Genomic DNA, 22,823 nt, shown 5'->3' on the forward strand with positions numbered 1-22,823 from the left:
ACCACGCCCGGCTAATTTTTTGCATTTTTAGTAGAGACGGGGTTTCACCGTGTTAGCCAGGATGGTCTCGATCTCCTGACCTCATGATCCGCCCGCCTCAGCCTCCCAAAGTGCTGGGATTACAGGCGTGAGCCACAGCGCCCAGCCAGGTAATCTATTTTGACTGCTATTGTAGGAAATCACATTTGCTTATTTTTGACATCACATGGACGGAATTATCTAATAAGCATTCTTGTGTATCTGCATTCTTTTCCTTGATTATGTCGGTGAGATTCATGTACTTTGTTGCATGCATTAGTAGTTCATACTTTTTCATTACTATATGGTATGCCATTGTATGAATATACCACAATTTATTTATCTGTGCTACTGTTGATGGACATTTGGGCTGTTTTCAGTTTGGGCCATTAGGAATAATGTTGCTATGAATATTATTAAATATATTTCTTGGTGCACATATATATGTATTTTCTTTTTTTGTTTGTTTTTTTTTTTGTTTTGTTTTTTTGAGACGGAGTCTCGCTCTGTCACCCAGGCTGGAATGCAGTGGCCGGATCTCAGCTCACTGCAAGCTCCGCCTCCCGGGTTTACACCATTCTCCTGCCTCAGCCTCCCGAGTAGCTGGGACTACAGGCGCCCGCCACCTTGCCCGGCTAGTTTTTTTTTTTTATTTTTTAGTAGAGACGGGGTTTCACCGGGTTAGCCAGGATGGTCTCGATCTGCTGACCTCGTGATCCACCCATCTCGGCCTCCCAAAGTGCTGGGATTACAGGCTTGAGCCACCGCGCCCGGCCATATGTATTTTCTTAAGTGAATATCCAGAGTGGAATTTCTGGAACATAGAATATTCATACACAGAAACAAATAGGCCAGGCATAGTGGCTCATGCCTCTAATCCCAGGACTTTGGGAGGCCGAGGCAGGTGGATCATGAGGTCAGGAGTTTGAGACAAGCCTGGCTAACATAGTGAAACCCCGTCTCTACTGAAAATACAAAAATTAGGCAGGCATGGTGGCATGCCTTTAATCCCAGGACTTTGGGAGGCCGAGGCGGGTGGATCATGAGGTCAGGAGTTTGAGACAAGCCTGGCTAACATAGTGAAACCCCGTCTCTACTGAAAATACAAAAATTAGGCAGGCATGGTGGCATGTACCTGTAATCCCAGCTACTCAGGAGGCTGAGGCAGGAGAATTCCTTGAACCCAGGAGGATGAGGTTGTGATGCACCGAGATCGTGCCACTGCACTCCAGCCTGGGCAACAGAGCAAGACTCCATCTCAATAAAAAAAACAAAACAAACAAACAAACAAAAAAAACAAATAAAATACCCATCAACTGATAAATGCATAAACAAAATGTGGTATATCCATACACTGGATGAGGACATGACCTAGTTTTACTAAAATGATAAATAAGAAAGCATAAGTCCTCCTACATTAGAGGGCCATACTGTTAATTAAAAAGAAGTACACATATATACGCATGCACACACACACACACATAAAGGTTTCAGCTTGTTCAAGCCCTTTCTTTCTGAATAAGGATAATAAGCTTATCAAATTCACTTTGCATTCCACCAAGCAGCATGTTGAAAAAAGACAGGCCTTCTCAAGAAGTCTTTGGAAACTGTGAGTTGAGCTGATATAACAGTCGTCATTAACCATCCAGGACAACCAGGGCAAAATAGGTAGTCATTCAACTCAGACCTATCTTTTCTTTTTTTTTTTTTTGAGACAGAGTCTCACTCTGTTGCCCAGGCTGGAGTGCAGTGGCACAATCTCAGCTCATTGCAACCTTTGCTTCCCGGGTTCAAGCGATTCTCCTGCCTCAGCCGCCCGAGTAGCTGCGACTACAGGCATGTGCCACCACGCCTGGCTAATTTATATTTTGTATTTTTAGTAGAGACAGGATTTCACTGTGTTAGCCAGGATGGTCTCAATCTCCTGACCTCGTGATCTGCCTGGCTCAGCCTCCCAAAGTGCTAAGGATTACAGGTGTGAGCTACCGCATTCGGCCTCTTTTCTCATATTTTATCTTCAGAACTGCTGCTTCAACCTCCAGATCAAAACTACTCTGTTGGTGTCTTATGCTAAGCATTCAGAAATAGCCAACTTAGTTCCATTTACAATAGCCCAAAGATAGAGGCAACCCAAATGTCCACTGATGAATGAATGGCTAAACAAAATATGACATATACATACAATGGATTATTCAACTTGAAAAAGGAAGGAAATTTTTTTTTTTTCTCTTTGAGACAGAGTCTTGCTCTGTCGCCCAGGCTGGAGTGCAGTGGCACAATCTTGGCTCACTGCAAGTTCTGCCTCCTGGGTTCACACCATTATCCTGCCTCAGCCTCCCAAGTAGCTGGGACTACAGGCACCCGCCACCACATCTGGCTAATTTTTTGTATTTTTAGTAGAGACGTGGTTTTACCATGTTAGCCAGGATGGTCTTGATCTCCTGACCTCGTGATCTGCCCACCTCAGCTTCCCAAAGTGCTGGGATTACAGGCATGAGCCACCATGCCGGACAAAAGGAAGGAAATTCTGATACACACTATTAACAGGGATGAACCTTGAGGATGTTATACTAAGTGAAATAAACTTGCCACAAAAAGACAACTACTGTATGATTCCACTTACATTAAATATCTGAAGTAGTCAAATTCATATAGACAGAAAGTAGGGGCTGGATGCAGCAGCTCACACCTGTAATTCCAAAACTTTGGAAGGGCAAGGCAGGAAGATCACTTAAGGCCAGGAGTTCCAGACCAGTCTGAGCAACATAGTGAGACTCCACCTCTACAAAAATAAAAAACATAAAAAGAGAAAGTAGAGTCATAGTTACCTGGGAAGAGGGGGAAGTAGGAGTTGTTTAATGAGCATAGAGTTTCCAATTCTCAAGATGAAAAAGTTCTAGGCTGGGGACAGGGGCTCACGCCTGCAATCCCAGGACTTTGGGAAGTTAAGGCGGGTGGACCACCTGAGGTCAGGAGTTCAAGGCCAGTCTGGCCTACATGGCAAAACCCCATCTCTATTAAAAAATACAAAAAGTAGCTGGGTGTGGTGGCAGGCGCCTGTAATCCCAGCTACTCAGGAGGCGGAGGCAGGAGAATTGCTTGAACCTGGGAGGCAGAAGTTGCAGTAAGCCAAGACTATGCCAAGAAAAAAAAAAAAAAAAGAAAAGAAAAAGTTCTAGAGACCTATTTCACAATAATGTGAATATACTAACCACTACTGAATTGTACACTTAAAAATGATTGAGATGGCAAATTTTATAATTTCATGGAGTTTTTGTTTTTTGTTTTTTTAAACACAGTATCTATTCTGTTGCCCAGCCTGGAGTGTAGTGGCACAATCTAGGCTCAGCGCAGACTCAATCTCCTGAGCTCAAGTAATCCTCTCACTTTAGCCTCTCAAGTAACTGGGATTGCAGGCATACATCATCAAGCCTGGCTAATTTTTTTTTTTTTTAAAACATTTTTTGTGGAGATGCGGTCTTGCTATGTTGTCCAGGCTGGTCTCAAATGCCTGGCTTCAAGTGATCCTCCTGCCTTGGCCTCCCAAAGTGCTGGGATTACAGGCATGAACCACCATGCCCGGCCTCTACTTTTTGTGTCTACAGAATTTGCCTAATTTTTTTTTTTTTCTTTTTGAGACAGGGTCTTAGTTGGTTGCCCAGGCTGGAGTATAGTGGTATGATCTCAGCTCACTGCAACCTCAGCCACCCGGGTTCAAGCAATTCGTGCCTCAGCCACCCAAGTAGCTGAGATTACAGGCATGTGCCATCATACCTGGCTAATTTTTGCATATTTTTGTAGAGACAGGGTTTCACCATGTTGACCAGGCTGATCTCAAACTCCTGACCTCAAGTGATCCGCCCGCCTCAGTCTCCCATGAATTTTTCATATGAAATGGAATCATAAAATAAATGGTCTTTTTGTTACTGGATCTGTTCATTTAACATGTCAAGATTCATCTATGTTGTAGCATGTACCTTTATTCATTTTTATGGGCTGATAATATCACATTTTGTTTATTTCATCAGGTGATAAACATTTGGGGTGTTTCCACTTTTTAAGAAATTGTCAGACTGTTTTCCAAAGTGGTTATAGCATTTTACATTCCTAGCAGCAGTATAGAAAGACTCAGATTTCTACACTTCCTCTGTAGCCAACAGTTGTTATTATCTGATTCTAGTCACCCTAGAGGGTATGAAATGGTAACTGTGGTTTTGATATGCATTTCCCCAATGACTAATAATGTTGAGCATCAAATCACGTGCTTACTGGTCATCCTTACATTGTTTCTGGAGAAAAGTCTATTCAAATCTTTGGCCTATTCTCGTAAGAATGATACAATAGACTTTGGGCACTTGGGCAGAAAGGTGGGAGGGGGACAAGGGATAAAAAACTACAGATAGGGTGCAGTGTACACTGCTTAGGTGATGGGTGCACCAAAATCTCACAAATCACCACTGAAGAACTTACTCATGTAACCAAACACCATCTGTACCCCAATAACCTATGCAAAAACAAACAAAAAGTGTATCTAAAGTGACCATAAAAAAAATCCTTTGCCTATTCTTAAACTGGGTTGTCTTTTTATGAATGAGTTGTAACAGTCTTCTATATATTCTGAATACTAGTCCACTATTAGATACATAATTTCCAAATATTTTTCTCCCATTATGTGGGATAACTTTTAACTTTTTTTTTATTTTATTTTTTGAGATGGAGCCTCACTCTGTCACCCAGGCTGGATTACGGTGGTATGATCTTGGCTTACTGCAACCTCTGCCTCTTGGGTTCATGCAATTCTCTCGCCTCAGCCTCCTGTGTAGCTGGGATTACAGGAGCACACCACCACACCCAGCTAATTTTTGTATTTTAGTGGAGATGGAATTTCACCATGTTGGCCAGGCTGGTCTCAAACTCCTGACCTCAAGTGATCCACCCACCTCTGCTTCCCAAAGTGCTGGGATTACAGTCATGAGCCACTGCACCTGGCCAACTTTTAACTTACTTGATGGTGTTCTTCGTAACACACAAGTTTTAAATTTTGATGAAATTCAATTTATCTGTTTTTTTCTTCTGTTTATGCTTTTAGTGTCATAACTAAGAATCCACTGGCAAATATGAGGGCAGTAAGATTCACCCTTATATTTGTTGTTTTTTTTTTTTAAAGAGTTTTATAGTTTTGACTCTTACATTTAGTCCTTTGATCTACTTTGGGTTAATTTTTTATTTATGGTATGAGGTAAGGGTTCAACTTGAATCTTTTGAATGTGGCTATCCGGTTGTCCCAATGCCACTTGTCGAAATAATTATTATTTCCCCATTGAATGCTCTTGGCATACCTGTCAAAAGTAATTGACCAGAGATTCATGGGTAGATGTCAAATCTATTTCACTGATCTATATGTCTACCCTGACGGGAACACCACACTGTCTGCTTTGTAGTAAATTTTGAAATCAAAAGTATGAGTCATCCAACTTTGTTCTTCTTTTTTCAAGATTGTTATGGCTCTTCTGGGTTTCTTGAAATTCCATATGAATTTTAGAATCAGCCTGTCAGTTTCCATAAAGAAGCCAGCTGAGATTCTGATAAGGACTGTGCTGAATCTGTACATCAACTTGGGGAGTGCTGCCATCTTAACAATATTAACTATTGAGATCCATGAATGTGGAATGTCTTACCATGTAGTTAGATCTTAAATTCCCTATGACAATATTTTATAGTTTTCAGAATATAAATTTTCTACTCATTTTGTTGAATTTATTTCTAAGTATTTTATTCTTGATGCTAATGTAAGTGAAATTTTTAATTTTTTAAAAAAATTTTGATTTATATGTACTTTTGTGTAATACTGATTTAGATTCAGACCTCTTCTCTCATGATCCATCCCCAGAAACATATTGTCTTTTAATCAGAATAATACTATTATCTCTTAAATATCTACCAGGGAACTATTTTGGCTGCTAAGATTTTTTTAATTTTTATTATTATTTTGGTTTGTTTCCTAGCCCTCAGCCTTGTTCCAGACAGCTGGAGCTTATTAACACAAGTGATACCATATGAAAGTTTTACTAAGACACAGCTAAAAATTTCAGCAAATATAATTTATAATTCTAATTCATATTACTGTTAACTTATACTGTATACAAATTTTGTGAAAAATTCTACATTGAGCCTTGACTCCTCAATACAAATATTTTAGAGTAGAATAAAACTATTGAAAAATATAGTTGTATCACCAATTATAAATTTTCTGTGCAATTTATACAAAATAAAATTTATCCAGCAGATACAGAGGAAGATATGTTTCTGATAATAACCTCTATTTTTATGAAAATGTTTGTGTTATTTATAATAAAATCCAGATTTAACTGGAAGCCCAATTTTATGGTTAACAGTTCCACTGCTCCACTTGAAGAAATAGAATGTAGGCATTAAAATTACAATCATGAAAACCACATAGCAATTTAGTTAATAAAAAAGCCGAATCCCAAAGTATATCCAACTTCATTTATATCAAAGTACACACATACTTAAACAAAGTCTTTGTTCTAATTTTTGTGATGACATTGCAATATTGCTTACCAAAAAAAACTGCCCAAACCAACAAAACAAAAAAGCTTCATAAATTAGAATTATCCTAAACCTGTCTGTAGTCCAGATGTTCAAATCCAAAAAAATTGTTTATCATTTAGGTTAATCTATTCCCTGAAGTACTTTATAAAATAAAGAAGACTGACAAGTATAAAAAGTAGCATTACAACCCTCAAAAAGGATCCCAGTCTGCTGAGATATTGTTAGCATGTTAACTTCTAGTTTCACAGTACAAACATTAACCCAAACTACCTGGAATAGTCCTTTAATCAAAAAACACTTAAAATTACTTAAATCACAAAGCATTTACTGTTTCAGCTCTTTGCCCTGATAAACTGGAAAAAAATCTTACTATTCTTTAGATACGAACACCTCTGGATAAAGACAGATTGCTCCATGTTTTCTAAAAGTACAGAAAAACTACATTTTGGAGGAAAAGGGAGTGAAATCACTCTAATTTATCTTCTTCAAGAAGGGGAAAAAACCAAACGATGACTTGTAATTCCTCCTGAGTTTTTTCATGGCCTATACAATAAAGTACAAAATCTCTATCACGGTCAAGAACAGGCTTTGCTCACATCTCTGGCCTCACTTCCTAATACAAATTCCACTGAACAACCCCTGTGGATCTTAGCCACACATGCTTTCCAGTAGTGCTGAGGTTCTTTACATTTTCTTGTTTCACACTTCCATGCCTTTTGTATGGTGCGGCTTCCTCTTTTGAGAATGTTCTTTCACATTCTCAACCCGCGATCCCAGCCCTTTCACCTTACTGTCCAACTCAAGCCTTAAAGGTTCAACTCAGAGTGTCTTATTTGTGCAGGTTTTCTGCCATTTGCCAATTCTAGCAGAGATATCACTCTTTCTAAGCTACATTACATCTTGTATATATTTTCTATTATTTTACTTACTGCATAGCATTATAGCTACTAATTTCTAAGTGTGATTCCCCAAATAACGATCTTGGCAAAAGCAGGGTCCATGTCTTATTTATGATGTTTGTACCCCCAGGGCCTAGCTAAATGCCTGCCAAAAAACCAGATGCTCAATACAATTCGTTAAATGAATAAATGGCTAGGTAATTATGGAAATCTACCCCTAGCCTTTTATTTGAAAGAGACATAGTGTTTATAACATCCTCCACTTCGATTCTGCTCTAAATTTACTTTGCAATAGTACAGTATTAAACTTCGCAATGATTAATGTTGGGGATGATCCATCATAAAAACTAGATGGTGTCACTTAAAAGATCATTAGTTATCATTTTATACTTTATTTATATTTCTTTTTCTGGTAACATGTAATTATATTAAATGCAAATGACTATCATCTTTGTATTATAATTAGACATTTACTCTGATGTCTTTTTTTAACTATTTTTTTCTAGTATGTGGTATTTCAACTATACACTTAACCAGTAACTGGTAAGACTACATGGCATATAATAGAAATAGCTATCTGTGATGTCTTGGATCTGGGCTGTAGTTCCAATTCTGTGACAAGCTGGTTGTTCTCCCGAGACCAAGTCACTTAATTTTTCATTCCTCTCATCTTTAAAATGATGACAGTTGAACTAGACAATGCTAAGGTTCCTTATAGGTCTAAAACTTTTGTTGATCTGGACTTCACATATTAAGTTACTCAAAGTTACCATAAACTTTTGGGAAGCCTGGGACCGTTCTTGTCTCATTCTAAACTTACAGTCATCTTTTTCATATTAATTGTTGCTAATCTAGTTGTCAAATCCAAAATTGTACAGTAGAACTGGTTTATGAACCATGGTCAGGACTTTTGTTCAACTCTTTGCTTATTTAAGATAAAGCTGAATCTTTATTCTGTTAACCAGCAATACATATTAGCTGCCCCACCCAAAGCATTGTGTTGTGTACAGCTTTCATCAGTATGTCCTTCAAAGGTTCAATCCAATTCACTGTTGAAGTGGATAAGACCAAAATACAGAACTCTACTGTTTAGCATCAGTGAGGGCAATGATCCATTAACTCATTCTCTTTGATGAAGATGGTTAAAGGAATGACAAATCTACTTAATTATCTTATCAGTCACCTCACATTTCTGTATATGTTACCAGAATATCACAAAGTCTGTCAAATAAATGCCTTGCTGAAATAAAAATGTATAACATAGACATCTAGTCTAACATGGCAGAAAAAAATTGAGGCATTTAGCTCTATCTATTTCCAAAACCCCACTGAAAGGACAAAGGAAACAAGAAAGGACAAAGAGAATAGGTGAGGAAACAGCAGACTAGAGATGTCAACATTTTGGAAGATGAGAATTGAATAAACAAATGGTAAATGACTTAGCAAAACTAAGCCATCCAGCAGAAAAGGAATCTAAACCCAGAATTACCTAATATCACTGACAAATTTTTTAATTGTTGGACTTGAGGGAAAAAAATTAATGAAAGGTATATAGATAACTAAGAATTTTTTTTTTTTTCCTTTTTTTTGAGACGGAGTCTCACTCTGTCGCCCAGGCTGGAGTGCAGTGGCCGGATCTCAGCTCACTGCAAGCTCTGCCTCCCGGGTTCACGCCATTCTCCTGCCTCAGCCTCCCGAGTAGCTGGGACTACAGGCGCCCACCATCTCGCCCAGCTAGTTTTTTGTATTTTTTAGTAGAGACGGGGTTTCACTGGGTTAGCCAGGATGGTCTCGATCTCCTGACCTCGTGATCCGCCCGTCTCGGCCTCCCAAAGTGCTGGGATTACAGGTTTGAGCCACCGCGCCCAGCTGATAACTAAGAATTTTTTTTAAAAATCAAGTATCAGCAATTTTTATTTCTGAGGGAAGGAATGATGGAGTCATACTAAAAAGGAAATACAATAACAGTGCTCTCATAGCTCGGTTGCAAACAATACTTCAACAGCCAGAAAGCTGTAAATGTAAAAAAATTATTGAACCAAAAAATATGACATAAATATATTGGGAGAATGTGGGCAAGGTATGTATGTCATTAGGGATGGCAAGTGTGAGAAAATCAGTAACGATATCTAATATTGAAAAAAATCAAGAAATAATATTTAGAAATAAGGAGGTATCTAGAGGACACGGATAAAATAATTGAACCACTTGCCTATAGGGTTCAGGACTTTAGAATCTATGTAACCTAGTTATTGGAATTAAAGATAAATTATAAAAAATATTACATGATACTTTATAAAGTTATATATATATGTGTGTGTGTGTGTGTATGTGTGTGTGTATATATACATTTCCTCTTGCCCTAGTAACCTCAACATAGAAAAAAGAAAAAGTTTGAATCAAGCCAGCATCACCTGCTCTTTGAAAGCCCACAACAGCTGACAGTAAGCTCCACTTTCTTTGACAAGAGCTTTGCCTTCTTCTGGAAAAGTAGGCCGTAAGTTCAGACAGTTTTTTCCTTAGGACGCATGATGACATCATGTAAATACTGCTTCTGAATCACCCTCATAAACACATCTTTCTATAAAACTTCTATTACCCATAACCATCCTACTTTCATAGTCCTCCTAAAAACTTCTAGCCAGACACGGTGCCTCACGCCTGTAATCCCAGCAATTGGAAAGCCAAGGTGGGCATATCACCTAAGGTCAGGAGTTTGAGACCAGCCTGGCAACATGGCGAAACGCTGTCTCCACTAAAAATACAAAAATTAGCCGGGCGTGGCACACGCCTGTAACTCCAGCCACTCCAGAGGCTAAGGCAAGGCACGAGAATCACTTGAACCCAAGAGATGGAGGCTGCAGTGAGCCGAGATCACAACACTGTACTCCAGCCTGGGCGACCGAGTGAGACTCTGTCTCAAAACAGAAAAAAAAAAAAAAAAAAAAAAATTCCGGAATTGTTTGGCAAGCCTGGAAATTTTACCATTACATTCTCCTGGTTAACCAGTCAAGATGTCAATGCATAATCCTGCAAGTATTATATCTGTGACACTTTGAAAATTACCATATTAATGCAATGTAGATTGTGTGTCAGCTAATGTGGTTAGAACTCTTCGCTTCTACTTTATTTTGATGGATTATGCTATTGACAGAAATAATAATTCTCCAAGATCTGTTAGAACTGCTTAACCTTAATAAATTGTGCCTACGTTAAACTAGGGTGTAATTCCAAAAGAAATTTAAACTACGATACTACTACAAACAAGAATCTCATATACATCTGATATTGTTCCAAGAAAATTAAAATGTACAAAAAAAAAAAAATAGACAAATGGGACAATTAAACTAAAGAGCATCTGCACAGCAAAAGAAATAGCAGAGTGAAAAGACAACCTGCTGAATGGGAGAAAATATTTGCAAACTCTGCATCTAACAGGAAACTAATATCCAATTACAAGGATATTATAGCATTTACAATACTAATTGTAAGAATTTACAAGAAACTCAAACAACAACAAAAAAACCCGTATAACCCCATCTAAAAGTGAGCAAAGGACATGAACATTTTTCAAATGAAGACATACAAATGACCAAGAAGCATATGAAAAAACGCTCAAAAGAACTAATCAGCAGAGAGATGCAAATTAAAACCACAGTAAGATATAATTTTATACCAGTCACAATGACTATTATTATTTTTTGTTTGGTTGGTTTTTCCAATAAGCCTTTTACACTCTAAGGATGGCTATTAAAAAGTCAAAAAATAAAAGATGTTGGCAAGGGTGCGGAGAAGAGAGAACACTTATACACTGTTGGCAGGAATGTAAATGAGTGCACCCTTTATGAAAAACAGTATGGAAGTTTCTCAAAAAACTGAAACAACCATTCGATCCTGCAATCTCACTGCTGGGCACCTACCCAAAAGAAAAGAAATTATTACATCAAAAAGACACATGCACATGTTATGTTTATCGCTAAAGATATGCAAACAAGTTAAGTGTCCTTCATGGATGATTTTATATATATATATATATATATATATAGTCATACACATACATACCACATTTTCTACACACACAAACACACACACACAGAGACAGGCAATGAACTACTATTCAGCCCTTAAAAAAATAATAAAATTTCACGTCTTTTGCAGCAACATGGATGGAACTGCAGGCCATTAACTTAAGTGAAACAACACAGAAACAGAAAATCAAAAAACGCATGCTCTCACTTGTAAGTGGGAGCTACATAATGTGTACACATGGACACAGAATGTAGAATAACAGACACCGAAGACTTAAACGGGTGGAAGAGAGGTGAGAAATGAGAAATTATTTAATGGATACAATGCATATTATTCAGGTGATAGATAGTTACACAAAAAATCCAGACTTCACCATTAGGGAATATATCCACATAACAACAACAACAACAACAAAATAGAATGCATTTTGTTTAAAGTTATAATTTTATTTTATTTTATTTTTTTTTTGAGATGGAGTCTCGTTCTTGTAACCCAGGCTAGAGTGCAATGGCACGATCTTGGCTCACTGCAACCTCTGCCTCCTATGTTCAAGCAACTCTCCTACCTCAGCCTCCCGAGTAGCTGGGATTACAGGCGCCTGCAACCATGTCTGGCTAATTTTTGAATTTTTAGTAGAGATGGGGTTTCACCATGTTGGCCAGGCTGGTCTCGAACTCCTGACCTCAGATGATCTGCCCGCTTCGGCCTCCCAAAGTGCTGAGATTACAGGCAGGAGCCACCATGCTCGGCCAAGAGTCCTATTTTTAATCACTTAAGCAGAAGAATAATGACATGACTTCTAAAACTTGTTTTTGTTCCATCCACAGAAGCTAAAAATTTGTAAATTTATAAGAAAACTTTAACAAGGTTACAAACATATATCGACGTTTCTGGTTAATTAGGTGTTTGGCTGATACAGTTTCATTTGTTTAAAATACCATGATTGGCCGGGCGCGGTGGCTCAAGCCTGTAATCCCAGCACTTTGGGAGGCCGAGACGGGCGGATCACGAGGTCGGGAGATCGAGACCATCCTGGCGAACACGGTGAAACCCCGTCTCTACTAAAAAAAAACAAAAAACTAGCCGGGCGAGGTGGCGGGCGCCTGTAGTCCCAGCTACTCGGGAGGCTGAGGCAGGAGAATGGCGGGAACCTGGGAGGCGGAGCTTGCAGTGAGCTGAGATCCGGCCACTGCACTCCAGCCTGGGAGACAGAGCGAGACTCCGTCTCAAAAAAAAAAAAATAAAATAAAATAAAATAAAATACCATGATTTTCTAAGAAACTATTAACTTAAAAGCAAAAATTTGATTTTAAAATGCCTTCATTTTGAACTACAGAAGAAATACCTTCAAATTATGTTCCATCTTGGGCTGGGTGCGGTGCCTCCAGCCTGTAATCCCAGCACTTTGGGAGGCCAAAGCAGGTAGATCACTTGAAGTCAGGAGTTCGAGACCAGCCTGGCCAACATGGTGAAACTCCATCTCTACTGAAAATACAAAAAATTAGCTGGCTGTGGTGGCGGGCACCTGTAATCCCAGCTACTCAGGAGGCTGACGCAGGAGAATCACCTGAACCCGGGAGGCAGAGGTTGCAGTGAGCCAAGATCGCGCCACCGCATTCCAGCCTGGGCAACAAGAGCGACTCAAAAATAAAATAAAATTATGTTTCATCTTAAGCCTGCATTCTCTCAGATGATTTTCAAAAATGTTTAAAGCAGCAGAATCATACGTTTCAAATAAAATCCTATTGAAAACTCAATGTATAAAACAGATAACATGGAGAGTTCTGCCTGTTCATTTTTCTTTTCCCATCGACTTGGAGTGGAAAATAGGGGATCTAAGACTGTGGGATATAATACAAAATGAACTGCTTTAGATAGTACTCATCTGTAAATTGTTAATACTCACAACTGCCAAAAAAACAATGGGTAGCAGCAGAAATTAAAAGTTCCAATTTAGGCGGGGCACAGTGGCTCACGCCTGTAATCCCAGAACTTTGGGAGGCTGAAGTGGGCAGATCACAAGGTCAGGAGATCACCCTGGCTAACACGGTGAAACCCCGTCTCTACTAAAAATATATTAAACAACAAAATTAGTCTCACACGGTGGCAGGCACCTGTAGTCCCAGCTACTCGGGAGGCTGAGGCAGGAGAATGGCGTGAACCCGGGAGGCGAAGCTTGCAGTGAGCAGAGCTGGAGCCACTGCACTCCAGCCTGGGCGACAAAGTGAGACTCTGTCTCAAAAAAAAAAAAAAAAAAAGTTCCAATTTAAGTTCACAAGTGACAGTTCAGTAATTCAGAACAGGAAAGAACAATAGGAACAGCCTGTCATATAAACCCTATGTCAATCACAGAAATAAGTGTCTTACTTTAGAAGCCATGCAGGAGTGTCACAAAACAAGCTGCTACCCTTAGCCAATTTATTTACCTTTGTCAGAAGTATCCTGTGCTAATGCATTTTTGCATATTTCATCAGACACCAAAGATGGAAAAGATCAAAAAGGTCAATTTGTTGTGCCTTCATTTTCCTGTATGCAAGTAATAACATCCTCTCACCCTATCCTACTTCAAAAGGATAATATGAATATTATTAAAATTATATGCCTGCCTCTCTAGTCTAACAGGTCTCCATAAACATACGTGCACCCCTATGTGGATATGAAAGAAATATCACCGGCTGGGTGCAGTGGCCCATGTCTGTAATCCCAGCATATTGGGAGGCTGAGGCGGGCGGATCACTAGGTTAAGAGATCAAGACCATCCTGGCCAATATGGTGAAACCCCGTCTCTATTAAAAAAAATACAAATAATAATTAACTGGGCATGGTGGCAGGCGCCTGTAATCCCAGCTACTTGGGAGGCTGAGGCAGAAGAATTGCTTCAACCCGGGAGGCAGAGGCTGCAGTGAGCCAAGATCGCACCACTGCACTCCAGCCTGGTGACAGAGCGAGACTCTGTCTCATAAATAAATAAGTAAATATCACCTATCTACTTATTCTTGCAACTAAGAAGAAAAACACTAGCAATTATTTGTACATTGAGGATGTATATTTTCTTAACTCTGGAGGAATATAATCTTATTTTGATGTTTACAAGATTCTTTCCAGGCCTGATTCAGCAGAAGGCTCGAACCTTTAAAAATGAGAAAGTTCTCACAAGATTCGCCATGTTTTTCAGTTAGTATCAATCTGTAAAATCTGTTTTCATCCCATGATGTCCTCCTACCTACATAATCACTATCCATCAATTTTCCCTTCTCTTAAATCTTCATAATTCTCCTTTCATTGAGGCAGTACACAAAAGACTCCACAGAAATAATCTTTCCATTGAAAATGGGCAAAGGCCACATAGAAATAACTCTTTAAAAAAATAAGCAAATATATGTAAATATGTTTAACTTCACCTATGAACACATACACATTTAAGGGATACCATTTTCCCTTATCAGACTGGCAGAGATGAAAAGATTCTTGATATTGTTTAAGATTTCTGAAGTACTGGAGGAAATGAGCCAAAGGACACACACACACACAAACTGAAACATCTTTTTGGAGGATAAACTGACAATGTGTAACAAAATTGCAAACGTACATATCCGTTGACACAAAAAGTATACTTCCAGGATGTAGTCTAAGAAATTAAACCAACTTTAAACTACAAGGATATCGAGTAGACCAGTGCCAGCCCGTGCAGGAGGTAAGCACTGGGTAAGTAAGCATTACCGCCTGAGTGTCACCTGAAAGATCAGTGGCAGCACTGGATTCTCACAGGCGTGCAAACCCTATTACTGCGCATGTGAGGGATCTAGGCTACATCTAATACTTGATGATCTGAGGTGGAGCAGTTTCATTCTGAAACCATCCCCCACCCCTGGTACATGGAAAAACTGTCTTCCACGAAATGGGTCTCTGGTGCCAAAAAAGTTGGGGACTGCAGGAGTACTGTATTAATTATAATATTAAAAATACAAAATAATTTGTGTGCATATTGATAATGGCTAAACTGAATAATATAGAAATATTTAAAATTGATAAGATATATTTAAGTTGAAACAAGATGTTCATGCTCTATTGAGCAATAAAAAAAGGCTTTTTTTTTTTTTTAAGATGGAGTCTCACTCTGTCTCCCAGGCTGGAGTGCAGTGGTGCAATCTCAGCTCACTGCAACCTCCGCCTCCTGCCTCAGCCTCCCCAGTAGCTGGGATTACAGGCGCCCACTACCATGCCCAGCTAATTTTTGTATTTTTAGTAGAGACGGGGTTTCACCATGTTGGCCAGGCTGGTCCTGACCTCATGATCCGCCCACCTCGGCCTCCCAAAGCTCTGGGATTACAGGTGTGAGCCACCGTGCCTGACCATTTAAGTGAATTTTTTAAAAAAAATGTAAGCAATCAGCGTATTTTCTTTTTAGAAAAATTTGCTATAATGATTTTTTTTTTTTTTGCTTTGATTACTACCTTTTTCTGATTACAAAACACACAGGCTCATTTTAAAAAGATAGGGAAGGGCCAGGCGCAGTGGCTCACGCCTGTAATCCCAGCACTTCCGGAGGCCGAGGCAGGCGGATCACGAGGTCAGGAGATCGAGACCATCCTGGCTAACATGGTGAAACCCCATCTCTACTAAAATATTAGCCGGGCATGGTGGCAGGCGCCTGTAGTCCCAGCTACTCAGGAGACTGAGGCAAGGAAAATGGCATAAACCCGGGAGGCGGAGCTTGCAGTGAACCAAGATCGTGCCACTGCACTCCAGCCTGGGTGACAGAGCGAGACTCCGTCTCAAAAAAAATAAAAATTAAAATTAAAATTAAAGGGGAGGGGGCCAGGCGTGATGGTTCACGTCTGTAATCCCAGCACTTTGGGAGGCCGAGGCAGGTGAATCACAAGGTTAAGAGTTCGAGGCCAGCCTGGCCAACATGGGGAAACCCTGTCTACTAAGAATACAAAAATTAGCCGTGTGTGGTGGTATGTGCCTGTAATCCCAGCTATTCGGGAGGCTGAGGCAGGAGAATTGCTTGAACCTGGGAGATGGGGGTTGCAGTGAGCCAAGATCACGCCACTGCCCTCCAGCCTGGGAGACAGAGCAAGACTCCGCCTCGGAAAAAAAAAAAAGCGGGGGTTGCTGTGGGGGGCGGAGAAGACGGGAAAGGAAGCATTTTAGAAAACATAAACAATAGTGAAAGACCAAAGGGAATAATTAGCCTTCTCCTGCTTAACTCTTCTACTCTTCCTTTTCCATCATTTTTCCTTCTCTCAGTCATACAAGCTCCACAAAGCATCACTCTTCAGACTTTCTATGTTCATTAACACCTATAGGGTGATGATTTCTTTGCTTGTTTTGTATTTTTGAGACGGAGTCTCACTCTGTCGCCCAGGCTGGAGTGCAATGGTGTAATCTCAGTTCACTGCAACCTCTGCCTCCCAGGTTCAAGTAATTCTCCTGCCTCAGCCTCCGGAGTAGCTGGGACTACAAACGTGTGCCACCACGCCTGGTGAATTTTTGTATGTTTAGTAGAGACAGGGTTTCGCCATGTTGGCCAGGCTGGTCTCGAACTCCTTACCTCAGGTGATCCACTCGCCTGGGCTTCCCAAAGTGGTGGGATTACAGGCATGAGCCACTGCACCTGGTCTGGTGGTGATTTTTTAATCCGTATCTCAAGCCTAACTTTCTAAGTCTCAGATATACATTTCTGCATATGTGTCACACAGTCCTCAAATATTCACAAACTATCTTACTTGCCTTCCCAACCACTCTCTCCCTAGTCCTATATTTTCTATCTCGATTAACTCTTTTATGCCTAGTGTTCCACTACTGGAACACTAGGCTGGTGGGGGTTAGTTATATCCTACTGCTCAAGGTCATCACCAAGGTCTGATTTTTCACAAAAAAATTTGCAACCTCCAGCATAAATGGGTTTACATCTTCCTCATTTATAAGGTCTCTTCAAGCTGGCACATTTAGTCATCTTTGACTCCTTCCCATCATATAATTAGTGACTAAATCCTGCCTATAGTCTACATCTAAAATTTCTAATTTACCCTGTCCTCTCCTCTCTCCATCTCACTTCCATTTTCAGATATAAGACCAAAGGCCCTGCTACTTCTGACCTAGACAATTCAGCCTTTCTTGAGTACCCATTACATACCACACACAGTGAAAGGAATTAGAATATGAGGACTAATAAAGCAAAGTAATACCATTACACCTATCTTGGGAGAGAGAAATGGAAGAATAAAGTACAACACGATAAATATTACAATTAGAGCAAAACCTACAAGATGTCAACTTCTTTCCTATTTGATCTAATCTTACAATACAACCTGAATTCTCTTTCTGGAATATAAACTAGATTATGTTGCCGTGTTGTAAGACCTCTGATGATTCGACCCCATTGCCTACAGGATAAAGTCCAAATGCTTTAATATATGCAAACACTTCACAATTTCATCCCAACTTACCTAAAACCTTCATTCTATTACTTTTCTTTCACTTCACATCCTATGACCCAGTCACGTATAACTAAATGCTGCTGTGATATGCTGGGCACTTGCATAATATCTAGTGATTGTGTATCCTGCACAAGTTCTTCTTCCGTATGTCTACCAGCAGAAATCCTGTCCTATCATCAAATCAAACCTCCTCTTTGAAGCCTTTATTAACCTTCTCTGCCAACGTAGTTTCTATACAATCTGGTTTTTTGTTTGTTTGTTTGAGACAGGGTCTCACTCTGTCACCCAGGCTGGAGTGCAGTGATGTGATCTTGGCTCATGGTAGCATCAGGCTCCCAGGCTCAAGCCATCCTCCCATCTCAGCTTCCCAAGTAGCTAGGACTACAGATGCATATCACCATACCCAGCTAATTTTTGTATTTTTTATAGAGACGAAGTTTTGCCACGTTGCTCACACTGGTATTGAAATCCTGAGCTCAAGTGATCTGCCTGCCTTGGTCTCACAAAGTGCTGGGATTACAGGCATAAGCCACTACACCCAGCCCACAATCTGCTGTATTATCACTTTGTATTGCAACTTGTTTTTTTCTATCTACCACTAGACTGTGGTATTTGTAGGGACAATAACTATATCTTGTTATTTCTATCCTTCCCAGAGTCTAGTATCAGTAAATATTCAAGAAATAGTTGTTAAATGTATAATGGGGGCTGGGTGCAGTGGCTCACATCTGTAATCCCAGCACTTTGGGATGCTGAGGTGGGTGGATCACCTGAGGTCAGGAGTTCAAGACCAGCCTGGCCAACATGGTGAAACCCCGCCTCAACTAAAAATAAAAAATTAGATGGGCATGGTGGCACACACCTGTAATCCCAGCTACTTGGGAAGCTGGGACAGGAAACTATCACTTGAACCTGGCAGGCAGAGGTTGCAGTAAGCTGAGATTGTGCCAACACACTCTAGCCTGGGAAAAAAGAGTGAAACTCCACCTAAACAAAACAAACAAACAAACAAACAAAAAAGCTGTATAATAGGGTGGAAACATTTGCAGAGAACCAAAATGCACTATCGTTACTTTTTTTTTTTTTTTGCTGTTTGGAATCGATAGGTCTACTATGTGCCACCACCCCCACATAAACCTGGAGCCCAAAGGAAAGTATGCTTTATTTCCCCCCTCTTCCTATTCATCAGCTTTTTATCCTTCCATCTCATAAATAACAGTAAACAAGACAGAAAGAACCCCTGCCCTCTAAAGGGCTTATATTCAAGTAAGGAGAGGCAATTAATAGGGAAACATACATATATATGGTCATTTCAGATAGTGATGAATGCAATGAATAAAATAAAGTAGTTTGACAAGACAGAATGTGCTACAGGAGAAACGTGCTATTTTAAATGGGAATGAGGAAGAAGTGATAGAATGTTTCTCTGAGAAGGTAAGACATAAGCTGAGGCCTAAAGGATGAGAAACAACCCACTATGCAAAATTTTAGGGAAATAATTCTGCAAGCAGAAGGAATTGCAAGTGTAAAGTCTCTGAAGCAGAAATGCACATGGTTGGTCAGGCATGGCAGCTCACATCTGTAATCCCAACACTTTGGGAGGCTGAGGCAGGAAAATTGCTTGAGGCCAGGAGTTCGAGACCAGGCTGTGAAACGTCAGCTCTACAAAACATTTAAAAATAAAAAAATAAGCTGGGTGTGTTCTTATGCACCAGCTATTAAGTAGGCTGAAGTAGGAGGATCGCTTGAGTCCAGGGGCTGGAGGCTGCGTGAGCTATGATCATGCCACTGCACTCTAGTACGGGCAACAGAGCAAGACCCTGTCTCAAAAAAAAAAAAAAAAAAAAAAAAAAAGAGACAATAAGAAGAAATGCACTTGGCTGTTTGAGAGACTGTGTGTCTAAGAAAGGAAATTAGTTTAGAGAAGCAGGGCCTTGTAGGTGGTAGCCATGATGGAGGCCTGACTGCACCTGCCTTGACTTTGGAATTTTGTAGGTTACAATCTTCTCCTCGGTAATATTAGAGCAATAAAATGACAGAATGCAGTATGCAGCCCGCTCTATTGTTAGGAAGAGGCCAAACAATTCTGAAAGTATCTTTTCTAGATACAAGGCCATAACGGTATGGTCCCAGGGCTAATGAAAACTTGACAAGCAGAGAAGAGTAAAAGCACCTGAAAAGAAAGACAAGTTCTTCTGACTACAAGCAAGTCCAAATGAGAAACATCAAAATTATCTCAGATTCAAAGAGGAAACAAAACACAATACTACTCTGAAAATACATATGGGCTATAAATGTATGCTTTTAACTGAATGAATTTTTCCATTCCCATGTAAACTTATAATACAAATCTAGACTAAAGTGATTAAACAGATTTCCACTTTTAATTCACCAAGGTTTTTCTTCACTTTCACAGAAATGAAACAATTTTCTGATGTTTTGAGATTTCAAAGATTTAGATGCATTAGAAACTGCCTCTTAGCAATCATTTTGTGGATGTTTATGTCATAATTATTTAATCCATCCAAGTAGTACTGTGATGTTAAAGTCAATCTATGACATGAAGAAATATTCACAAAACTATTCATTAAAGCAACTCTGTAATTGCTAGAAAGTAAAGCAGTATGAAATTACACATCTTACTCCTATTATAAGTAGCATCTGCTGGCTTTGCTAACCTGAACACAATTCTGAATATAAAGACCCTTTCATTACCCTAATTAAATCCTGAATCTCCAGGTTACCAGCCTTCTAACAGTAAAAATAAATCCATTCTCATCATTCTTAAATTCAAATGGTCTCTGACTAGTATGGTGATGTTTCTCCAAGGTTCTCTATGAGGGATCAGAGGTAAGATTTTGTCCATGTTCTCTATGCAGGACCATCACAAATAGCAGAAGTGGTCAGGCGCAGTGGCTCATGCCTGTAATCCCAGCACTTTGGGAGGCCGAGGCAGGTGGATCACTTGAGGCCAGGAGTTCGAGACCAGCCTGGCCAACATGGCAAGAGCCCGTCTCCATAAAAATACAAAAAAAAATAATAATAAGCTGGGCATGGTGGCACATGCCTGTAGTCCCAGCTACTCTGGAGGTTAAGGCAAAAGAATCACTTCAACCTGGGAGGTGGAGGTTGCAGTGAGCTGAGATGGCATCACTGCACTCCAGCCTGGGTGACAGAGCGACACTCCATCTCAAAAAACAAAAAAAGGAAGAGAGGTAAAAACATAATTACATTATGTTCCCACCCTCCCACCATTCCCCACAAGAGCCAAAGTTTCTTAAAATGAGTCTTCATATTAATCCACAGTCTCAAGAGCTATGAAGAAAAAGAAAATACTTTAGCCTCAAAGATGACCCTTCCACATTCTCCAAGCTAATCTCCAACTTCATATACATATATATATATTTTTTTGTTTGTTTGTTTGTTTTTGAGACAGTCTTGCTCTGTCGCCCAGGCTGGGGTGTAGTGGCCGGATCTCAGCTCACTGCAAGCTCCACCTCCCGGGTTTATGCCATTCTCCTGCCTCAGCCTCCGGAGTAGCTGGGACTACAGGTGCCCACCACCTCGCCCGGCTAGTTTTTTGTGTTTTTTAGTAGAGATGGGGTTTCACCATGTTAGCCAGGATGGTCTCAATCTCCTGACCTCGTGATCCGCCCTGTCTCGGCCTCCCAAAGTGCTGGGATTACAGGCTTGAGCCACCGCGCCCGGCCTAACTTCATATATTTATACAGCCTTCTGTTTTCTCTATCTCACTCATCAAGGGAGAGCCATTAAAAAGTATATAAATGGCTGGGCGCAGTGGCTCACTCCTGTAATCCCAGCACTTTGGAAGGCCGAGGCGGGCAGATCACGAGGTCAGGAGATCAAGACCATCCTGGCTAACCCCATCTCTAATAAAATACAAAAAAAAATTAGCCAGACGTGGTGGCGGACGCCTGTAGTCCCAGCTACCTGGGAGGCTGAGGCAGGAGAATGGCGTGAACCCGGGAGGCAGAGTCTGAATTAAACCAAGCCTTATGCCCTTCTTAAAGGACCAACAGCATCTACATCACCTGGAGTTTGCAAAAATATGCAGAATCTGGGGCTCCACCTCAGACCTCCTAAATCAGAGTCTGCACTTTACTGATACCTGTATGCAACTCTATGTTCATCAGAAAATCTCAGAACTGGTAGAAAATTTAAAAGCCCATTGCACACACATAAAGACAGATGAGCCCTGGATAACAAATAATTGATAATGACCATAGTGCCCCTTCATAAATTATTTCCTATAACAATAGGTTCTCCTTAAGAAACTTTTCTTGCAAAACTACAAATGGCTTGTCTTGAAACACACCAAGGCTTATTATAGGTATTGTTGTTAGTAGAAGTCACTGACATAACCAAGTTCTTACCTAATCTGAGCTCTCCGAAGTTCCCACACCCTATCTTCTTGCCAACCCTGAAGTTGGGTCCCACCATAAGAACCCCAGAGGATGACGAGGAGCCAGATGGTCGAGAGCAGTGTGCACTCCTTTGTGCCATGGGTTTAGTTGTCCGTTGTCTTTCATCCTTTTCCCTACTAGGATGGTCCATGATCCTACAGGACAAAGTCTCCGTACAGCAAGTAGCTTCAGTGTGTATACCTCTCTTCAATACAAAAGTATGTCCAAATAAATTGTAGTCAGAGAAAGGTAAGGAGTTCTTTTAGCACCATATTTGTTTCTAATGTATCTCCGGGAGATGAAAAACCATTGATTTGTTCCCGTATGAAATGTAGTCACTAGGTCTCAGGCTTAGTTGAACATCTTGTAACCTAGGTAAAAATCAAGAAAACACGTAGTTAAAAATTAAATTTTAAAACAAATTCAGAAAGTCT

At 40.1% G+C, this 22,823-nt stretch overlaps 2 protein-coding genes across 21 annotated transcripts in view; both read right to left on the reverse strand.

Annotated features, from left to right (window-relative positions):
* Nucleotides 1–22,540, reverse strand: part of CSNK1G1 (casein kinase 1 gamma 1) — a 142,558-nt gene extending 120,018 nt beyond the window's left edge. For all 16 annotated transcript variants that reach the window (XR_007727024.1, XR_007727023.1, XR_007727022.1 and 13 more), the window contains exon 1: nucleotides 22,360–22,540. Coding sequence is in view for 13 of the 16 variants with exons in the window: in XM_050795980.1 (XP_050651937.1) it covers nucleotides 22,360–22,540 (181 nt within the window). In the remaining 3 variants the exon portion in view is untranslated. The remainder of the gene's footprint in view (nucleotides 1–22,359) is intronic.
* Nucleotides 1–22,823, reverse strand: part of PPIB (peptidylprolyl isomerase B) — a 445,571-nt gene that overhangs the window by 130,831 nt on the left and 291,917 nt on the right. The window lies entirely within an intron of this gene.

Source organism: Macaca thibetana, chromosome 7 (assembly GCF_024542745.1).
Source record: "Macaca thibetana thibetana isolate TM-01 chromosome 7, ASM2454274v1, whole genome shotgun sequence".
NCBI classification, from domain to species: Eukaryota; Metazoa; Chordata; class Mammalia; order Primates; family Cercopithecidae; genus Macaca; species Macaca thibetana.